The sequence below is a fragment of the Palaemon carinicauda genome, chromosome 44 (genome assembly GCF_036898095.1).
Source record: "Palaemon carinicauda isolate YSFRI2023 chromosome 44, ASM3689809v2, whole genome shotgun sequence".
Lineage (NCBI taxonomy): Eukaryota > Metazoa > Arthropoda > Malacostraca > Decapoda > Palaemonidae > Palaemon > Palaemon carinicauda.
In genome coordinates, this window is record NC_090768.1 from 36279558 (window position 1) to 36297057 (window position 17500).

General features: G+C 36.4%; 2 protein-coding genes across 2 annotated transcripts in view; one reads left to right on the plus strand and one right to left on the minus strand.

The window, feature by feature from the left end:
* LOC137634533 (uncharacterized) overlaps positions 1 to 3697 on the plus strand; it is a 30684-nt gene extending 26987 nt beyond the window's left edge. Inside the window, exon 8 of the mRNA XM_068366985.1 lies at positions 3252 to 3697. Coding sequence (XP_068223086.1) covers positions 3252 to 3458 — 207 coding nt within the window. The 3' untranslated portion in view covers positions 3459 to 3697. The remainder of the gene's footprint in view (positions 1 to 3251) is intronic.
* Positions 3698 to 17415: 13718 nt separating this feature from the next.
* The window catches only part of LOC137634525 (protein charybde-like), a 12033-nt gene continuing 11948 nt past the window's right edge, over positions 17416 to 17500 (minus strand). Inside the window, exon 5 of the mRNA XM_068366970.1 lies at positions 17416 to 17500. This exon is cut by the window's right edge and continues 2692 nt beyond it. The gene's annotated coding sequence lies outside the window, so the exon portion shown is untranslated.

Here is a 17500-nt window from a genome sequence, read left to right on the forward strand (position 1 = left end):
ATATATATATATATATATATATATATATATATATATATATATATATATATATATACAGTATATATCATCAGTGCTCAAGATAGAGACGACTGGCGAAATCTAACCGAGGCCCTTTGCGTAATTAGGCGTAGGAAGAGATAATGATGATGATATATTAGAAAGATAAATTCTATATCATAACGCTCATTTGAAGTATTTTGAGATAGTAGGCCTATTGATTTAAAGGCGTGTCTGGATAGTACCTATGAAGACCTTGAATCCAACACAACAGAAAATTTTGGTCAAATCATGTAAATCTTCAAATAAACGCATAAAAAACTCACTGAAATCTAACATGATGAGAAGCAAGGGAACGACGTTTCTGAGAAATGTCATTTCATAACAGAAACCAAAGTCTCTTAAAGTGTTTATCAAGTTCCAATATTTCTTTTCATGTCCCTTACCTAACTTTTTATCGATTTTTACGCAGCATGGACAATATTCCAAACCTTGAGGCTTGGCTTTAATCTTTTTAGTTCACAAGGGACTCGTAGACTGAAAGTAACACCCTCTTTCATAAGCTATTACGTTAGACCGATGTAGCTATGGGAGGTAATCGAAGTGGAATGATTTAATTTAAACAAGTAGATGACAACCACTGACTATCAGAGGTGGAGAGTCACACATTTGTATGACATTTTCCTGTGGTCTTATCACACCCATGATTATCAAAATAGTAATTATAGGAGGGTTATGACTTCATAACAATTAAGGATTCTATATACTATCCTTGGCGATAGAAAGATTCTATTCATCTTTTCAAACTGCATTCAGTGTTTCGATTTTGTCCTCACTTTTGATGGACCACAAAGGTTAACGATATATTAACCCTGCCAGGTTAAAGTTTATTATTTTGAAAGTCTCTATATATTGAACATTTAAGGCACAATAGTTACATTACAAAAGAAATGTATCAATAGATAAAAATCTGGTGTTCTCGGTCCATTACTTATCATACTACTTACGCATGTGTAGTTTGGCCTAGAAAAGCTTGTTACATATGCAGATTATTCTACTCTTTCTGTATCAATTCCATCTCCAGAAGGTAGACTTATTGTTGCAAAGTTTTAATAGAGATCTAGGTGAAATTAGCCCATGGTGCAGATTATGGAGCGTGAAGTTGAACCTCAAACAAACTCAAAGTATGAATGTAATTAGGTTGAAGACACTGGCTCCTCAAACCCAGATATCATTTAAAATTCTAGGTGTGGTTCTTGATTGAAAATTTACTTTGGGAGACACATTCGGTCTGTTTTTTTCTTCAATTCTACAAAAAGTAGCTTATTGAGAAAGTCTCTTACGCTTTTCGGCGATCAATCAATATATAAAACAAAGGGTTTTAATAATTTCCTTCTACCTTGTTTTAAGTACTGTTCGCCAATATGGTCTACAGCTGATGATTTTCATCTTAACTTATATAATAGAAACTTATGGTAAATTAAATTTCTCATTCCTGATCTGGACATTTATCCCTAGCACCGTCGTGCTGTTAATTCCTTAAGAATGTTACATGAGCATTTTCATAATTCAGGTCATCTATTGCCCTCAGATCTTCCCAGACCATACCGTACGCTGTACCCAGTATATAGCTAATTCTAACAGTCATGCCTTCTCCATTATGAGACACAATAGTATTCTAGAATTTTATTCCAGCCATGACCAGATTGGGGTATGATCTTCCTAATGAGGCAGCTGAATCAGCGGAACTTCAGAATTTTAAATTTTTATAAATTATTTTTTGTTGAACAGGTTGACATAAGTCTCGTTTTATTCTACATGACTGATCTATTTTAAAGTTGGCACCGATTTTAAAATATTTCATATTCTTTATTCATTACTTTTACTATCTATATTCTATAGTCTATATTCTATATTCTATATTCTCTTGCTTGAGGGTACACTCGGGCACACTATGCTATCTAATTTCTCTTCCTCTTGTTTTGTTAAATTATTTAAAGTTTATATATGAAATATTTATTTTAATGTTGTTACTGTTCTTAAAATATTTTATTTTTCCTTGTTTCCTTTCCTCACTGGGATATTTTCCCTGTTGGGACCCCTGGGCTTATAGCATCTTGCTTTTCCAACTGGGGTTGTAGCTTGGCATTTAATAATAATAATAATAATAATAATAATATTTTCATTATTCCTTTCCTCACTGGGCTACTTTCTTTATTGGAGGGACTTGTAGCATTTTGCTTTTCTAGCCATGGTTGTAGCTTGGTTTGTGATGATGATATTAATAATAATAATAATAATAATAATAATAATAATATTAGAAGGGTGATTTTCCCCAAATCTTGTGATTTGTACCATTTAGATTGTGTGAGCACCCGATTTTAAGCCTTCATTTTCCATATACCTATAGCTACATTAAAGCTAGTATTATTAAGGAATTGCAGTGAATTACCAAAGATAAGACAAATCTAGAAAATAAATGGAGGTTGATGTATGCTGTGTTAGAGTCATTTCATCAGAGACTCTGCTTTCTCAAGTTCACCTACCTTTTAGAAGAACTTATTCCCTTTGTGGACTAGAGCACTTGGATGGACACTGGTAACAGCGGCCATGTTATTGCGGCATAAGAACTCCATGATTTTTATGTTATAGAATTAAGCCTAATATTTCCAAAATTTTGATGTAGAGATGTTTTGAATGAAATTCTTCTGTTTGCAGATCATTTATTTGACTGATTTGTTTGTGTGGTACTCTTGTGACAAAATGTGTTTTATTTACTGTAGATATCTAGTAAAACAAATCTTGGCTAGAATAAACTGTAAACTATACACAAAAGAGGTTATTTGTTTATTTTAAAGACTTCTGCAATTTCATATCACTCAAATAAATTTTGGGGGTAATAGCCACTCCATGCATAATGCGAGCATTATTTCCTGTCATCTCTTAGCCTTCTATTGTTGAAGTTTCGGATCATGCACAGGAATCCAATATTAAAGGCAATACGGATATTGCTAATATTCATGATTGTGGATGATGCTGTCTTAATGAACACAGGTGACTTGAATTTTGACTGATTTCTGCGGAAAGATTCGAGAAATTGGTGTAAAAATTTCTTGGATGTTACTGCCATTAGGTAAACTAGCAGAATTTTACCCAGAAACCAGCCAAAGTGTTCTGTTTCTAATATAACCTTGCATATAAAACAATAATCAAAGTTCTCCAACTTGAAACTAATGCTTACTTCCATTTTTCAGTCAGAGGATGGTCGACTGAACGGATACTCCAGAAGCAGGAGTAGAAGTCGAATGAGGTCGAGGAGTCCTGGAGTGCCGCAGTACGTAGTCCACCGCTGTACTGGCAAAGATATCGCTCTGTACATCGATAAATTCTCCAGGTTTTTCTTTCCTTTCGCTTTCTTCGTCCTCAACGTTTCCTATTGGACCACCTACGGCACAATGTAAATCTCTGGACTTCTCGAAGTCACAACATAAGTCCACGTCAGAGTGTAATGGATTAAGAGAGAAAAGGCTATGATGGATTTGACCCAGGAATGTGCAAGATAGGAGTGAGGTCTAGATTGTGGTGAAACAGTAGGGAGTTCTGTATGTATACCCTCAGCCTATTCATTTGATAAATAAGGAGCAATGTGAACTTAGCTCTCCATTTCTCTCTTATTCTCCCTCTGTAAAAAAAAATTGAAATGTGACAGTGGTTAAGAAAGACTCTGACTTCTGAAATAGCATTATTCCTCAGGTGCATCTACAGTATAGTGTTTCGTCTGCATATCTCAAACGTTGATACAGACAAAGAAAGTCTTCAAGAAAACATGTGAGGATGAAATAAACACAAGTGTTGTTTCAGTGATAAGTACAATCGCTGCATAACAAAATTGACAAAGCAAATAAATAGAACAAATGTGATGTTTCATTGCATGTAATGCAAAAACATTGAATCTACATATTTAGGATCGTTTATAAATTTCTTGAAATCGACTTTGTTACTTTTCACGAAACTATGCAGCAACACTTTTGGCAAAATAAGTCAGTGAAGAGAATAAATGACTGCGATATATTGCGTAGCTGTATAAAAGTAGCCTATTGAGCATTTTTTCACTGGTTGCTTCAGCTTCTGCATCGACTGTACTCTTGATATGCATTTCCACCCTTTCTTTAGGCAATAAGTCTGCACTGGTTTTGAATGACTACATTTCTGCTTATCCAGTCTCACTTCTTGCTGTTGTGTATAGGCCAAGTGTGACGAGAGCACCTTTTCTAACACATTTTTTGTGTCCAAAGAGTTAATACCTCAGTATACTATTGACCAAACAGAATAGGCACAACTTCAGTTTTGCCACCTGTATTAGGTACTATAATTGCCGCAGAGATTCCAGGCAAAGTAAGCTCCACCCTCTGGTGGCATCATAGCCAGTCCTGTTGTCTCCCGCGTTAACAGCAGTCACAATACATCCCCTTAAATGCGGTTCAACAGACAAGTGTTTGAAGTGATGTTTGAACGTGTGAACGGAGTATTTGGCTGTCGAACACGTTTGTCGAATGGGGTGGGCTTCATTGTCGACAAACCTTATGCGTTTGTGACTGACTCCACCTCTTAGAACCCTTTGACAAGCAGATTCGACAACCGGGTTAGACGAACCATTCAACCGTGTAAACCCCGCTTTAAGGTAATTATAAGTTAGCATAGTTTGAAATTTGTAAGAGGGTGTATTGCGACCACTGCTAACTTGAGAGACGTGATGGGCTATGACGTGATCAGGGGGTGGGGCCTATTTCACCCGGAATCTTTGTGGCGACTATTGTTGTAAAGTATACAAGCATGATGCTATGAACTGATTGAATAGGTGCTAGTAAAACACCACTCTAACGGAAAAGGCCATCTACTGATTTATGTTTTTGTCAGCTGTTGTAACTGCCAAATTTTATAATTTTCTTGTTATTGATCTATAGTTTTTAATTCATAACACAGAATTCTATTTTGAAATTCGCTTAGATTATTGAGACGTATTACGATATTCTCTATAAGGTAACTTACATTTCAAAATACTGGATGATAGAAGATTTAGTTAGTCTAAAATATTTAGAGTCACCATTGTTGTCCTAACCTTGCATATTCACTTTTTATTTTGATAAGTCAATATGTTATTAATCAAATCTTTACAGAAACTGGTGACTAAAAGAAAGCTAAAGCCTTTACACACAGCATCAGAGAGAGTGGATAAGCTTCATACGTTCAGAATATAATAATTTTCTTGTGTAATTTATTGTAAGCATAAACAAAATGATAAATCAATTACTCATGTGTCTTTAATCTCTAGAAGCTTTAAGATTATATGTATAATTTACATATGTAAATTTATTATGTATAAGAGAAAAAAAAAGGCTGCTGTGTGTGCCTTATCCTGATTAAGACTAACTTTTGTTGATACCATATTTTCGAATAATTTTCAGTGTCAAAATGTCACTCCAAAATTTACAGTTAGCTTAATACCCTCTACCTTTTCTTAGTCAATTCGCTTGACTGTGTAGCCTATTCAATTTTGTGCTAACCTCAGGATTCTCTGTAAAGAAGTTTTGTAAATTATCTATGTATAGTTTGTGTGTCCCTTGTACGAATTCCAAAGAATTATTGTTAATGCAGTTATTGACTCAAGTTTTCACACTTGCATTTACCACTTCTATCTTCTTCTTCCCCACTGATATCCCTGCATTCAGAGGTCGGTTGCCTGACGTGCCCTCTCCAATACCCTCGATCAAAGTCATCCTCTTCCACCAAACCTCTTCTCTCCATATCATCCTTCACTTTATCTCGCCATCTAATTCTCTGCCTCCCTCTTGATCTCCTCCTCCTTACAGGTTCCTCTCAAGCCCTCCTCCCTCCCTCCCCACCATCCATCCTCACCACGTGCCCACACCATCTCAGTCATGACATTCTTATCATCTCAGTAATTTACCACTCTTATCTCTCATTCTAAATCTTGTCGTTGATGGTTACTCCGTGTACTTTTTTATCTTTTATTTTCAAAACTTAGTAGTTAAATGTATATAAGCCTCAAATGAAAAATATGAGTTGCAATTTACATGTGAAATAATTTTGAATAGTCATTGACTGAATTATAATTTTCTATGTTTTTAAATGAACTGTCATTCTTTACAGGGTAGTCTACACTAGATTGATCTAGAATTTCACTCTCAAATTTTGCTTCTTTTGCAAGATGTTCATCTCAAAACAAAACACTAGGCCTCTGATGGTGGGATGTTATGTAATCAATCTCTCTCTCTCTCTCTCTCTCTCTCTCTCTCTCTCTCTCTCTCTCTCTCTCTCTCTCTCTAACGAAATTGTCAATGTCCATACATTTTTTGAAAGTTTGTAAATGTGATTATCTTGTATATATAGATCTAGTGTAAAGATTGAAAACTTGTTGTTTTAAAGTGAATATTGTAGTAAAATTGTTAACTTTCCTGTGTTATAAGGAAGTCAAGTAGATAACGTAGAATTACATTGTTACCTTGAAATATCATTATAATTTTGTTTAAATAAACTGGATGTTATGGTGAAACTTTCTGTTTGTTACCAAGTGATTCAAAGTTGGTTTGAAATTTCAGTTGAGGTTTTGAAACATGCGCTTTTGACTACATTCATCTTCCTATCCTATTTCAACCCATTTTCTTTAATTTATCTATTTCCTTATTTCCTTCCCTTCACTGGGCTATTTTTACTCGGCGGAGCCCTTGGGCTTATATCATCCTGCTTTTATAACTAGGTAACCACTATTTACAGGTCTAGGGGGCTCCAAAATTTTCCAACACATATGATATTATTATTATTATTATTATTATTATTATTATTATTATTATTATTATTATTATTATTATTATTTACCAAGCTACAACCCTCGTTGGAACAGCAGGATGCTATAAGCTCAAGAGCTCCAACAGGGAAAAATGTCCAGCGAGGAAAGGAAACAGACTACAAGAGAAGTTTAAGAACAACAACAAGATTGAAATAATTTTTTAATATATAAACTATAAAAACTTCAAAATAACGAGAGGATAAAAACTCCAAAATAACAAGAGAATCAAGATTCAAGATAAAACAGCGAGTCCAAGTTTACCCCCAAGCAATAGATCTCTAACAATATTAAAGACAAATCGAAACATTGAAATTACAAAAAAGTGGCTATGTTTATTGGAAAATTGTAAAATCTAAAAATTTTGCTAAATATTTTTCCCAAATTACTCGAAAATGCAACATTGTACCAGCCTAGGTACTTACTTTCTTGGCTAATGATAAAGAAGAAGAAGCATCAGAGTCTAGTCCAAGGATAATAAATGTATTGTTTACATAGTGTATCTTAGTAAGTGGCAACGCTAATTGTGTTATGTTAAGATTATTGGCTTATAACAGCATTTAAGACTGCTTTTATATAAGAAAAGCATTTCTTAATTGTGCCTGAAGAAAATGTGATAAGAAAAACTGATTAGGCTAGTTTTTAAACTCGTTTGATGAATGAGCTCAGATGGGAAGATCCTCAAAACACTTAGGATGGACTTGAATGTGTTTTACTATCAATAGCTGTTGGAGTTTTTTTATCCACAATGTCAAGGATTATTAGTATGAAGATAAACGCCATAACTATGCATTTACGAAGCTTTGACTCGAATAAATCGTCAAAGTGGGACAGGTAAGCCTAATGATTTACTACAGAACAATATTCATAATGAAGAAAAATAAGATATATTCCTGTTGTAACTGTTTTGGTGCAAATGATTTGGGAAAACCCATGTTTTTACAATTTTATACGTTTTAAAATTACTAAAATCACATTTTAAAAGGGAATGAAATACAAGAGCACTACCTAACTTAACCAAGTTGCCGTATCCTTACCTACCAGGGGGAGGGCTATGCCCCCATGCAACTCCCTTAAGACTGCTATATCTACCTTGGTAATATTACAGTAGATACCCACCTAGTGCCATTACTTCTTGCCAGTAGGCCTACATAGGAGCTTGATGTTTTTGTTTTAACGCGAGCGAAGCGAGTGCATGGCCGAGCGAAATCCACTAGATTTCAGTAATACTGTATTTCGATAGAGTCTATTGGTTTTTGCTCCGCCGTGTGCTCGCTTCGCTTGAGAAAAAAGAAAAACATCAAGCTCCGGTAAATGTCTGGGAGAAGGCCGCACCCGTTTTTTTAAGTATTAGCGACGAAAAACGGCAAAAAACAACCAGATTATTGTTGCACATCGCATAGAAACATGAGGAAATGAATAAAAAAGAAACTAAGACTTAACTCTTACACATAAAATGTAAGCATAAACCTACTACTACAATTATGGGGGACCCCAGTGGGAAGCAGGGTTTTTGGGTGGGGGGAGGAGGAGAAAAGTGATTTTTCAGGGCACTACCGAACCTAATACAACCAACTAACCTACCCTGGGGGGCCTGTACCCCTACCTAGGCCTACCGGGGGGGGCCTCTGCCCCCCCCCCCTGCGACCCCCCCTTAAGACCACAGTGATTTTCAGGGCACCACCGAATCTAATACACCCACCTAACCTAGCCTAGGGGCCCTGTACCCTACCGGGGGGTGCTCTGCCCCCCCTGTGACTCCCCCTTAAGGACACTACCTAACACATCCATCAAGCCAAATCCAAAGTGATGGTACTGCTGTATACATCGTTATACTATCACCATTATAATATACTCTATAAATTAATGAAGCTTACCTTAAACTGTTGGTTGATAAAGATGTGCTGCTGCTTTGAGGAAAACGTGAAGCCGTTGCGAAGGTTCCTTGACATGCAGGACAATTTTTATTTTGTATAATTAAATTGTGTCTCTGGCACAAATCCACTAGTTTTTCAATAGTCCCCGAATAAGTTACAACAAATTCATTGTAAGTTAGGAAACAGTCAGGACAAGAAGAATGGAATTTCAACTTCTTGTGCAACATGAGATGATGTGCTTGCTATGGCCTCCATGTCTAAAAACGAAATGAAATGCCTGGGTAAGATAATGTATTGTCGCACTGTTGTATTGTCGCGCTGTGATTGGCCAAACATGTATGACGTCATAGTGGATAGGCGCTGTTATTGGCCAAACGTGTAAGACATCATAGTGGACTAGTTTGTCTGCGGATTATAGTGGTTACAGGGCTCATTTGAGCAAAAACAAGACACAGTCAACAATAACAACAGACTTAGAAAAAATCTGGGAGGAAGACAAGAGTAGCGTGAGTTTGATCGTCGATATTTCGACTATTATTGATTTTCACTAAATTATCTCACTCTTATACCACTATTTACATACATTCCTACACATTCTAGTAAAAATAAATTGAATATCACTGATATCTTCATGTGGCCCTCTCCTAGACATTAACCTCAAGCTCCTATGTACTGGCAAGCGGTAATGGTGCTGGGTGGGACTCTACCGTAATATTACCTCTAGCTTACCCTAAAACTAAAGTATCAACCCCAGCATCACTCTTGGCAAGATAACACTAATTCATAATATTTCGTAAATCATAAAACTAGCTTCATAGTGCAGTATCGTATTTCAGACAAAAAAAAATATTCCCCCATAAAGAAAATTGATTTGCCAACCAATGAGAAAGTTTATGCATGTCACAACCAATTACTGTACATGCACCCCATTTCATCAGTTAGAAGATTGGTCTATTGGTGGGATTTATGAAACGAGTGGAGGTTGGTTGAAGGTTGGCCTGGGCACCAGCCACCCGTTGACATACTACCATTAGAGAGTTATGGCGTCTTTTGACTGGCCAGACAGTACTACATTGGATCCTTCTCTCAGGTTACGGTTCATTTTCCCCTTGTTTACACATACACTGAATAGTCTGGCATATTCCCTTGTACTGGCTGGAATTGATTTCAAGTCGTTAGACAATGGCAAAACTAGCGGACCTTATGCCATGCAGTATTGAGACCTACCTTCTCGGTGTGCTTTTATGCATTGCGTTAGAGTAAAATAAGGGTTTAGATAGAGCTTAAGTCATGTCATTAAAAGAACATATAATTAGGATGTTTTTGACTTAGACCGTCACTCTTATTAAGAATGAGTACAGTAGTCTAATTTCCGAGATGAAGGACCCTCACTAAGAGCAAGACTGGAGACACTGTGGGAAATTGGGATTTTTATGTAATGAAAACACAAACAAATAAACTATCTGAAGACATCCTAATCTACCTTACTCAAGTGGGTTGGGAGGGTGTTGGCCCCTTCTCTCATGTGACACCCCTGTTCCCTAACCCGATGACATATGAGGCTTTATCACTTCTCTCAGAATAAGAAAATACACGGATGCAGCCTAACCTAACTTTACCCCATACACGTAAGAAAGCTGATAAAATTATAGAATAGAGCAATAAATAGCTTGTAGAAAGTACTGTAATTCATAGTTTGTTTCAGTTATAGTGGGTTAACTACCATAACTGAAAAGTTATGGGTTTGTGCTACGTATCGTCATTAATAACGTTCATAATACCTTAAAATATACCATGCTCTTAGACTAGCAGTCATAGCCCCCAAACTATCAGCTGATGCCAGTTTTCTGGAATTATGCTTAATTTTCAAATCATAATTGATTGGATGAAATTACAACAAATGAACAACCCAGGTTTGTAGAATTATCCCCGTTCCCACAATTCAGTATACAAGGAACAAAATTCAGTCTTGCATTCTTACCTACAACATATCTCATAAAAAATATAATTCAATTGGATCTCACAGGAAAATTCTACGGTTAACTATGATTTAGTATATCGGTACATATTCTGGTAATCGATATCTTCTAATATATTTCGGAACATTTTTCGTAATCGTATTAGGATTTGATAATGTGCTGTCAGCCCACTCCCTTTCTAGCCTAGTACTTTACTTCCATTCCCTTTTCCTTCCATGATGTTCATTCTCTATTGAATTTGTTTCACACTCCAACTTTTGGCCTTTCTTTAAGTTGCAACTGCCAACAAATGGCTTCCCAGGCCTTAGCTTAGGTGTTTGACCCAAATTTGTGAATCCAATCCAATCCAAAGCTAGTCATTTTATTTTATATTTTTCATTTTATTCCTGAAAACACTATTGGAACTTGTTAGTCCACTATTTTGGTATTTTATTCATAAATGTAATTTTACGTAAAGAAGGAAAATATATAAGTCGTAATTGCTAATATACAACTAGGCTACCCTTCCTTAGCCTTAACAGGCCACCTGGCTAGGGTCCTTTGTCCCCATTATTCACCCATGATCTAACAAAATAGTGTGATGGGTATTTACAGATATGTTATAACCATAAAATGTTGAGTTCATCCAGGCTAGCCCCTAACCAGATATAAATTTTGGCTGTGGCAGTTTCAAAGTTAAATCCCCTCCCAACCTAACCTAGGGTGCCATTTTCTTTCCAATTTTCTGTAACCTCACCAAGCCTACTACAGTATAATGTCCTATACTGTATTATTTGGATTGTATTTACCCTCCTTTAACCCAGCCTACAGTATATCGGATATAAATTTTGGCTGGGGCAGTTTCAAAGTCAATATCCCCTCCTAACCTAACCTAGGAGGCCATTTTCTTTCCACCTTTCTGTAACCTCACCTAGCCTACTACAGTAATATGCCCTATACTGTATTATTGGGGTTGTATCTACCCCCCTTTACCCCATCCTATTATCAGATTTTGAGAAAATTATCGATGATTCAGGGACATGCATATTTGTTCTTCTAAACAGATGCACAAACATTGGAAATTTTCAACTAATTGGTTGGTAATTTATTGTCTAATTAACCAAAAATGTTGATACTAGCTTGGATAGTCAACTATACTTTAGTTCTTCATTCACACAAGCTAGCTCCTAAAGGTGGTGCAATTCGGAAGCACATTTTTAACAAAGTTTCTGATTTCCCATGACGTTAGACTGCATCACTGTCTGTTGTGCAAATACCTTCTTGTAGGACCAGAAAGTGTTTTAAGTTCCCTTATGTAGCTTATCTTTTACAAGAAATGGGTAAATTTTGATTATATCTTTGGATTAGGAATTGATTGCGCAACTATTAAAGGATTTTCATACAGTCAGCTCTCGATATTTGTTGGGTTTAGGTAACAGAGACAGGCAAGAAAAGTGAGAATTCACAAATATTTGCTGCCCTATGGTGAGTCAACTCATAACCTACCAACTAAATGCCCATTGCCTACAAGTGATCGACTAACACACTAAGTACCCCACTGTAGCCTACTGTCTAATATTGCCGCTGATACTGTAGTGTATTTTACTGTAATAAATGTTCAGTACTATCACTATAGTGCAGCTCAATTAGCAAAGGTAATGCTCGTGAATGTTCGTTATTTTTGGTAGGTTGACTCACACCATACAGGTACATTACTACTGTAAAGTACGGAACTGTATTTCATATACCGTAGGCCTACAGTACTGTACAGTAGTTATATCAATAATACTAATATGCAATGAATACACTAACACATTAAAAATTTAAATAAAAAGTATCAGTACAACGCCACTAAGCATTTACATACCGAAGTTCTACACAGTAAGTCTTAAGCATGATGCAACTGTTGAGCCATCGAATGTTTGGTGCTTAGGATAGTGTAATGAACGTATCGCACTTTATACTAAATTCACTATAAACACATCGGATATGTACTGTACAATTTTTTTTTACATAACAATGTGATTCTGTACAAAGAGGACTAAAGCAGGAGATATACAAGTGAGGGGAGATGATGGGAGACGGAGGCTGAGTTAGCGAGAGAGAGGGGGTTATGCCGTGTGGAGAGGCAAGGCGTGAGGCATACCAAGTGCAGAGGAGTGTGGTCATTTTGAAATCATCGGGCTGCGAGAATACCTATAGCGAAACACAGATACGTGATTTTTATTATATAGATTATACAATTCTCTGTATTGCGAATGACCGAATCTGCAAAGATAGAACTCACGAATATTGAGGGCTGACTGTACTTCGATAAGTAAGGGAATGTTTGAGTCTGAGAACAACATTTAATTCTTTATATAAACCTTTTATAGGTGAAAGCACTGTCATTTACGAGATTAAGTTTAAAGTTTAGCGCTTGGTCACGTTCACAGTATTTTTCTAAATACGATGGTGTTTATACTAAGGAGAAAGTGTATCATAATAAAAAGACTATGTAGCCTAAATCCTAATTAGTTGAGGGAGGTGATATATAGGTGAGAGACCAGTACATTGTTTGGGAGAAGGGTGAAGATTTACACAATAATTAACAGCCCACGTTATTCATTACCAAATATTGTATGACATAAATAAAAACCCACTGTACAGTATTTTATAACCCGAGTGATATAAGATTTTATTTATGAATGGTTAGAGAAAAACAGTATCCGGTATTATTGGAGACGTTCAACCTTACTCCTTTAGGTGGAAAATTTGAACTCCCCACTGTAACGTTTGATTCTACAGAATGCTCTTACTCTACTTTACTTTAAGGGCTGCTTTCCTGGTCATATCACATAGGGAAACCCTGCTCTCCATAGGACCTACAAGATCAGTCTATATTATACGTTCTAAGGTATTTTGCATATCACACTGAATGGCTGGTGTTTATTATCAAATCCACATTATCGAAGCATTTAGATAACAAGAAAGTCTTCAGTTTCTTCTTGAATGAACTATTTCTGTTATCACTTCTCGAACTTGAATTGTTCTATTATCAACAGATTAAATCTGTACATGGTCATAATTTATGATATTCTTAGTGTCCGTGGACTATTTTCTGCTAATATCTTCAATTCCAAATCATAAGCTTGTTCAACTTGTGCAGTTTATACATTTTATCTGTTGCGAGTTACATTCCTTGATGGCGTGATTTCCTGAACATTTCCCACACACTTTTATCATCAGCCTTGAACTCGCAATCTTTTTCAAAATGTCCTTAAATTTGACAGTGGTAGCAGGTGATCATGTGGTATCTAACACATATGTTACAAGTACTCCATCACATCATAGCTTTGTTACCATTATCATGAATAGCATCCTGAACTTCAGGATCACATTTCAACAAGTCTGTAGTGGGTAGTCACTTTTCTTGAATACCCGTTTTATATTTTGAATCTGGTCCAGGCAACGAATCCCTTGAATTAAAGCATTTGATACTTCATGTTCTTCATTGTATACATTACATATCATAATTTTAGGTTTTAAATTCCCAATTTTCCTCGCCTCAATGTTGGCAACCATGGTTTGAATCTTGTTTACTGCTTTGCTTCATCTGTAATCTTTACATCAGCAAAATCTACATTTCCATTTTTCGTGTCCGGTATTGTAGTTGATGCTTTTGTTGATTCAATTTCTAGCAAGATTTTTTTTCCTTGACTTTGTCAGAGTATGTCATTTTCTTAATTTTTTGGGCCGCTGCACTGTAATTGTTCAGTGACTACTTTCCTCTTGGTAAGGGTAAAAGAAACTCCTTAGCTATGGTAAGCAGCTCTCATAGGAGAAGGACACTCCAAAATCAAACCATTGTTCTCTAGTCTTGGGTAGTGCCATAGCCTCTGTACCATGGTCTTCCACTGTCATGGGGTTGAGTTCTCATGCTTAAGGGTACACTCGACACACTATTTTACCTCATTTCTTTTCCTCTCGTTATTTTGAAGTTTTTATAGTTTGTATATGAAAGATTTATATTAATGTTGTTATTGTTCTGAAACTTCTCTTGTATTGCATTTTCTGATTTCCTTTTCTCAAAGGGCTATTTTCCTTGTTGGAGCCCTCGGGCTTAAAGCAACATGCTTTTCCAACTAGGGTTATAGCTTAGCAAATAATAATGATAATAATAATAGCAATAAGTGTTAACTTAATTCCTTTTATATACTTTGCAAGATTTTCTACCTTCTCAGTAAGATCATTTGTTTTCGGATCCGTACTCTGGTGGAATTAGTTGCCTCCGCAGGAAACACAGCGATACTCCTACAGCGAGTTTTCTTTCCTTTAGTTCATACTACACTTTTTTTTTTTTTTTACGTATTCATCATAGCTATTTTGTCTTCATCTACGCACACACAGGGCAAAACCATTTCAATTTTTCTAAATTTTCATCACTGATGTTTGCGGCTATATACACACCTCTTGTGTTAGTACCCCTCACAAATTCACATCATATCCACTTTTTTACCCTTCCCTCCGAAGATCCACACAAGAGATAACTATCAGCCATAATGTATTTTATTTTCTCTTTTACAAGGAGGGGGCTCTTTGTATTTTTCAGGCTTATGGACGGACTAAACGAGGAAAAGTAATATCTCGGGCCTTTTATAAATCTTCAGGTGTGTTTATCTTGTGTAAGAGTTGGTATTTATTATGCTGCTTATTCCAGTGGTCATGCTTCGGTTTATATTTTTTTTTTACCTCTGGCAACGAAGTTGGAAGGAAGTTATGTTTTTGCTCCTGTTTGTTTGTTTGTGAACAACCTCCTGGCCACAATTTTACTCATAGAGTAGTGAAACTTTCAGGGATTTATTGTTATGTTGAGACGTGGAAATGATTCAATTTTGAAAGTCCTAGGTCAAAGGTCAAGGTCAAGCAAAAGGTCGACCGAATTAACCCTATCCTAGAGAAATAAGCTACCGTGGTGGAGGTCTGCACTCTTGAGTGTTTTTCGTTTAATTATACTGCAGTGCAGTTGGTTTTCTGTAGAGCTAGTTTAAAGGTTTAAAGGCCGCTCATGAATGGCAGAGGCAAGGGACAGTGACATTGCCCTATCAAGCAGGACAGTGCTCTAGAGACTGACCATACATACATATGATCAGCGCCCAAGCCCCCTCCCCACCCAAGGTAGGACCAAGGAGGACCAGGCAATGGCTGCCAATGCATCAGCAGATAGGCCTATAGGCTCCCCTAAAGAAACTAACGAGTTTGAACGCGACCAGAACCCCAGTCTAGCGTTCACCAGTCAGGGACGTTACCACATCGACCACCAAAACCCAGAGTCTGCTGCTTTTGCGTAGCTGTGATTTACACATGTTGCCTAAGCTTGACTCGGGGTTTAATTCCTTGGTGTTGAACTTAAGTTCCTTTATTTAAAAGATCTTAGTTGAATTTTGATATACTTCATTGATCATTCCAATTTGTGTAGTACTAATCAAACTTTCAAGAATGTCTTCCAGTAATAGGTACTGACACCGTTATTTTCAAATTACATGTCAGTGGTTCCATTGAAAATAGCCTTGAGTTTTTTAAATGGCATTGCTGTGATTGAATTTAAATGACATTACAATGACTGATTAAATGACATCGCAGTGATAAAAGTTGAATGACATTGCGTTGACTATTTAAAAATAACATCACAACGATCAATTTTAAATGTCATTGCCTTAACTATTTTGAAATGATATTGCGTCGACTATTTTGGAATGACTGCAGTGATTCCATTGAGTTGACATTGCAGTGACTCCATTGATAAGTGATATTACAGTGACTCCATTGAAATGACAGTGTGTTGGCTTTTCCAATAAGATATTGAATTTGCTTTGGATTTGATTCATGAATCAGAGTTACAAATGCCAGAGAGTTATAGGGTCCTTTGACTGGCCAGACAGTACTGCATTGGATCCTTCTCTCTGGTTACGGTTCTTTCCCTTCGCCTACACATACACCGAATAGTCTGGCCTATTCTTTACGGATTCTCCTCTGTCGTCATACACCTGACAACACTGAGATTACCTAATAATTCTTCTTCACCCAAGGGGTTAACTACTGCACTAATATAATTGTTCAGTGGCTACTTTCCTCTTGGTAAGGGTAGAAGAGACTCTTTAGCTATGGTAAGCAGCTCTTCTAGGAGGACACTCCAAAATTAAACCATTGTTCTCTAGTCTTGGGTATTGCCATAGCCTCTGTACTATGGTCTTCCACTGTCTTGGGTTAGAGTTCTCTTGCTTGAGAGTACACTCGGGCACACTGTTCTATTTTATTTCTCTTCTTTGTTTTGTTAAGTTTTTATAGATTATATAGGAAAAAATTTATTTTAATGTTACTGTTCTTAAAATATTTTTTTTTTTGTTTCCTTTCCTCACCGAGCTATTTTTCCCTGTTGGAGCCCCCGGGCTTATAGCATCCTGCTTTTCCAACTAGGGTTGTAGCTTAGCAATTAATAATAATAATAATACAGTTTGTGGCCCACAGCTATCTAGGTCAAGCAGGGAAACCTTTATATATGCAAGTTAAAAATAGGTCGGGCAGTCAGTTTAAAGATATGTAATTGAACAAAGTAAAAGTTTGATTGGACTTCATTAGACTTAGTCAGACTTTTTGGGGAAATGACTTACAAAGTGTATTGGAATTATACTTAGGTTTTGTGCAGTGACGCCCATCCAAAGGAGCAATAAGACATAGGTCATTTTGTCATCTTTTATTGCAATGAATATCTGAGTACATCAAAATATGAAATTACCGACTAAATTTTCTGAACACTTCCCAAT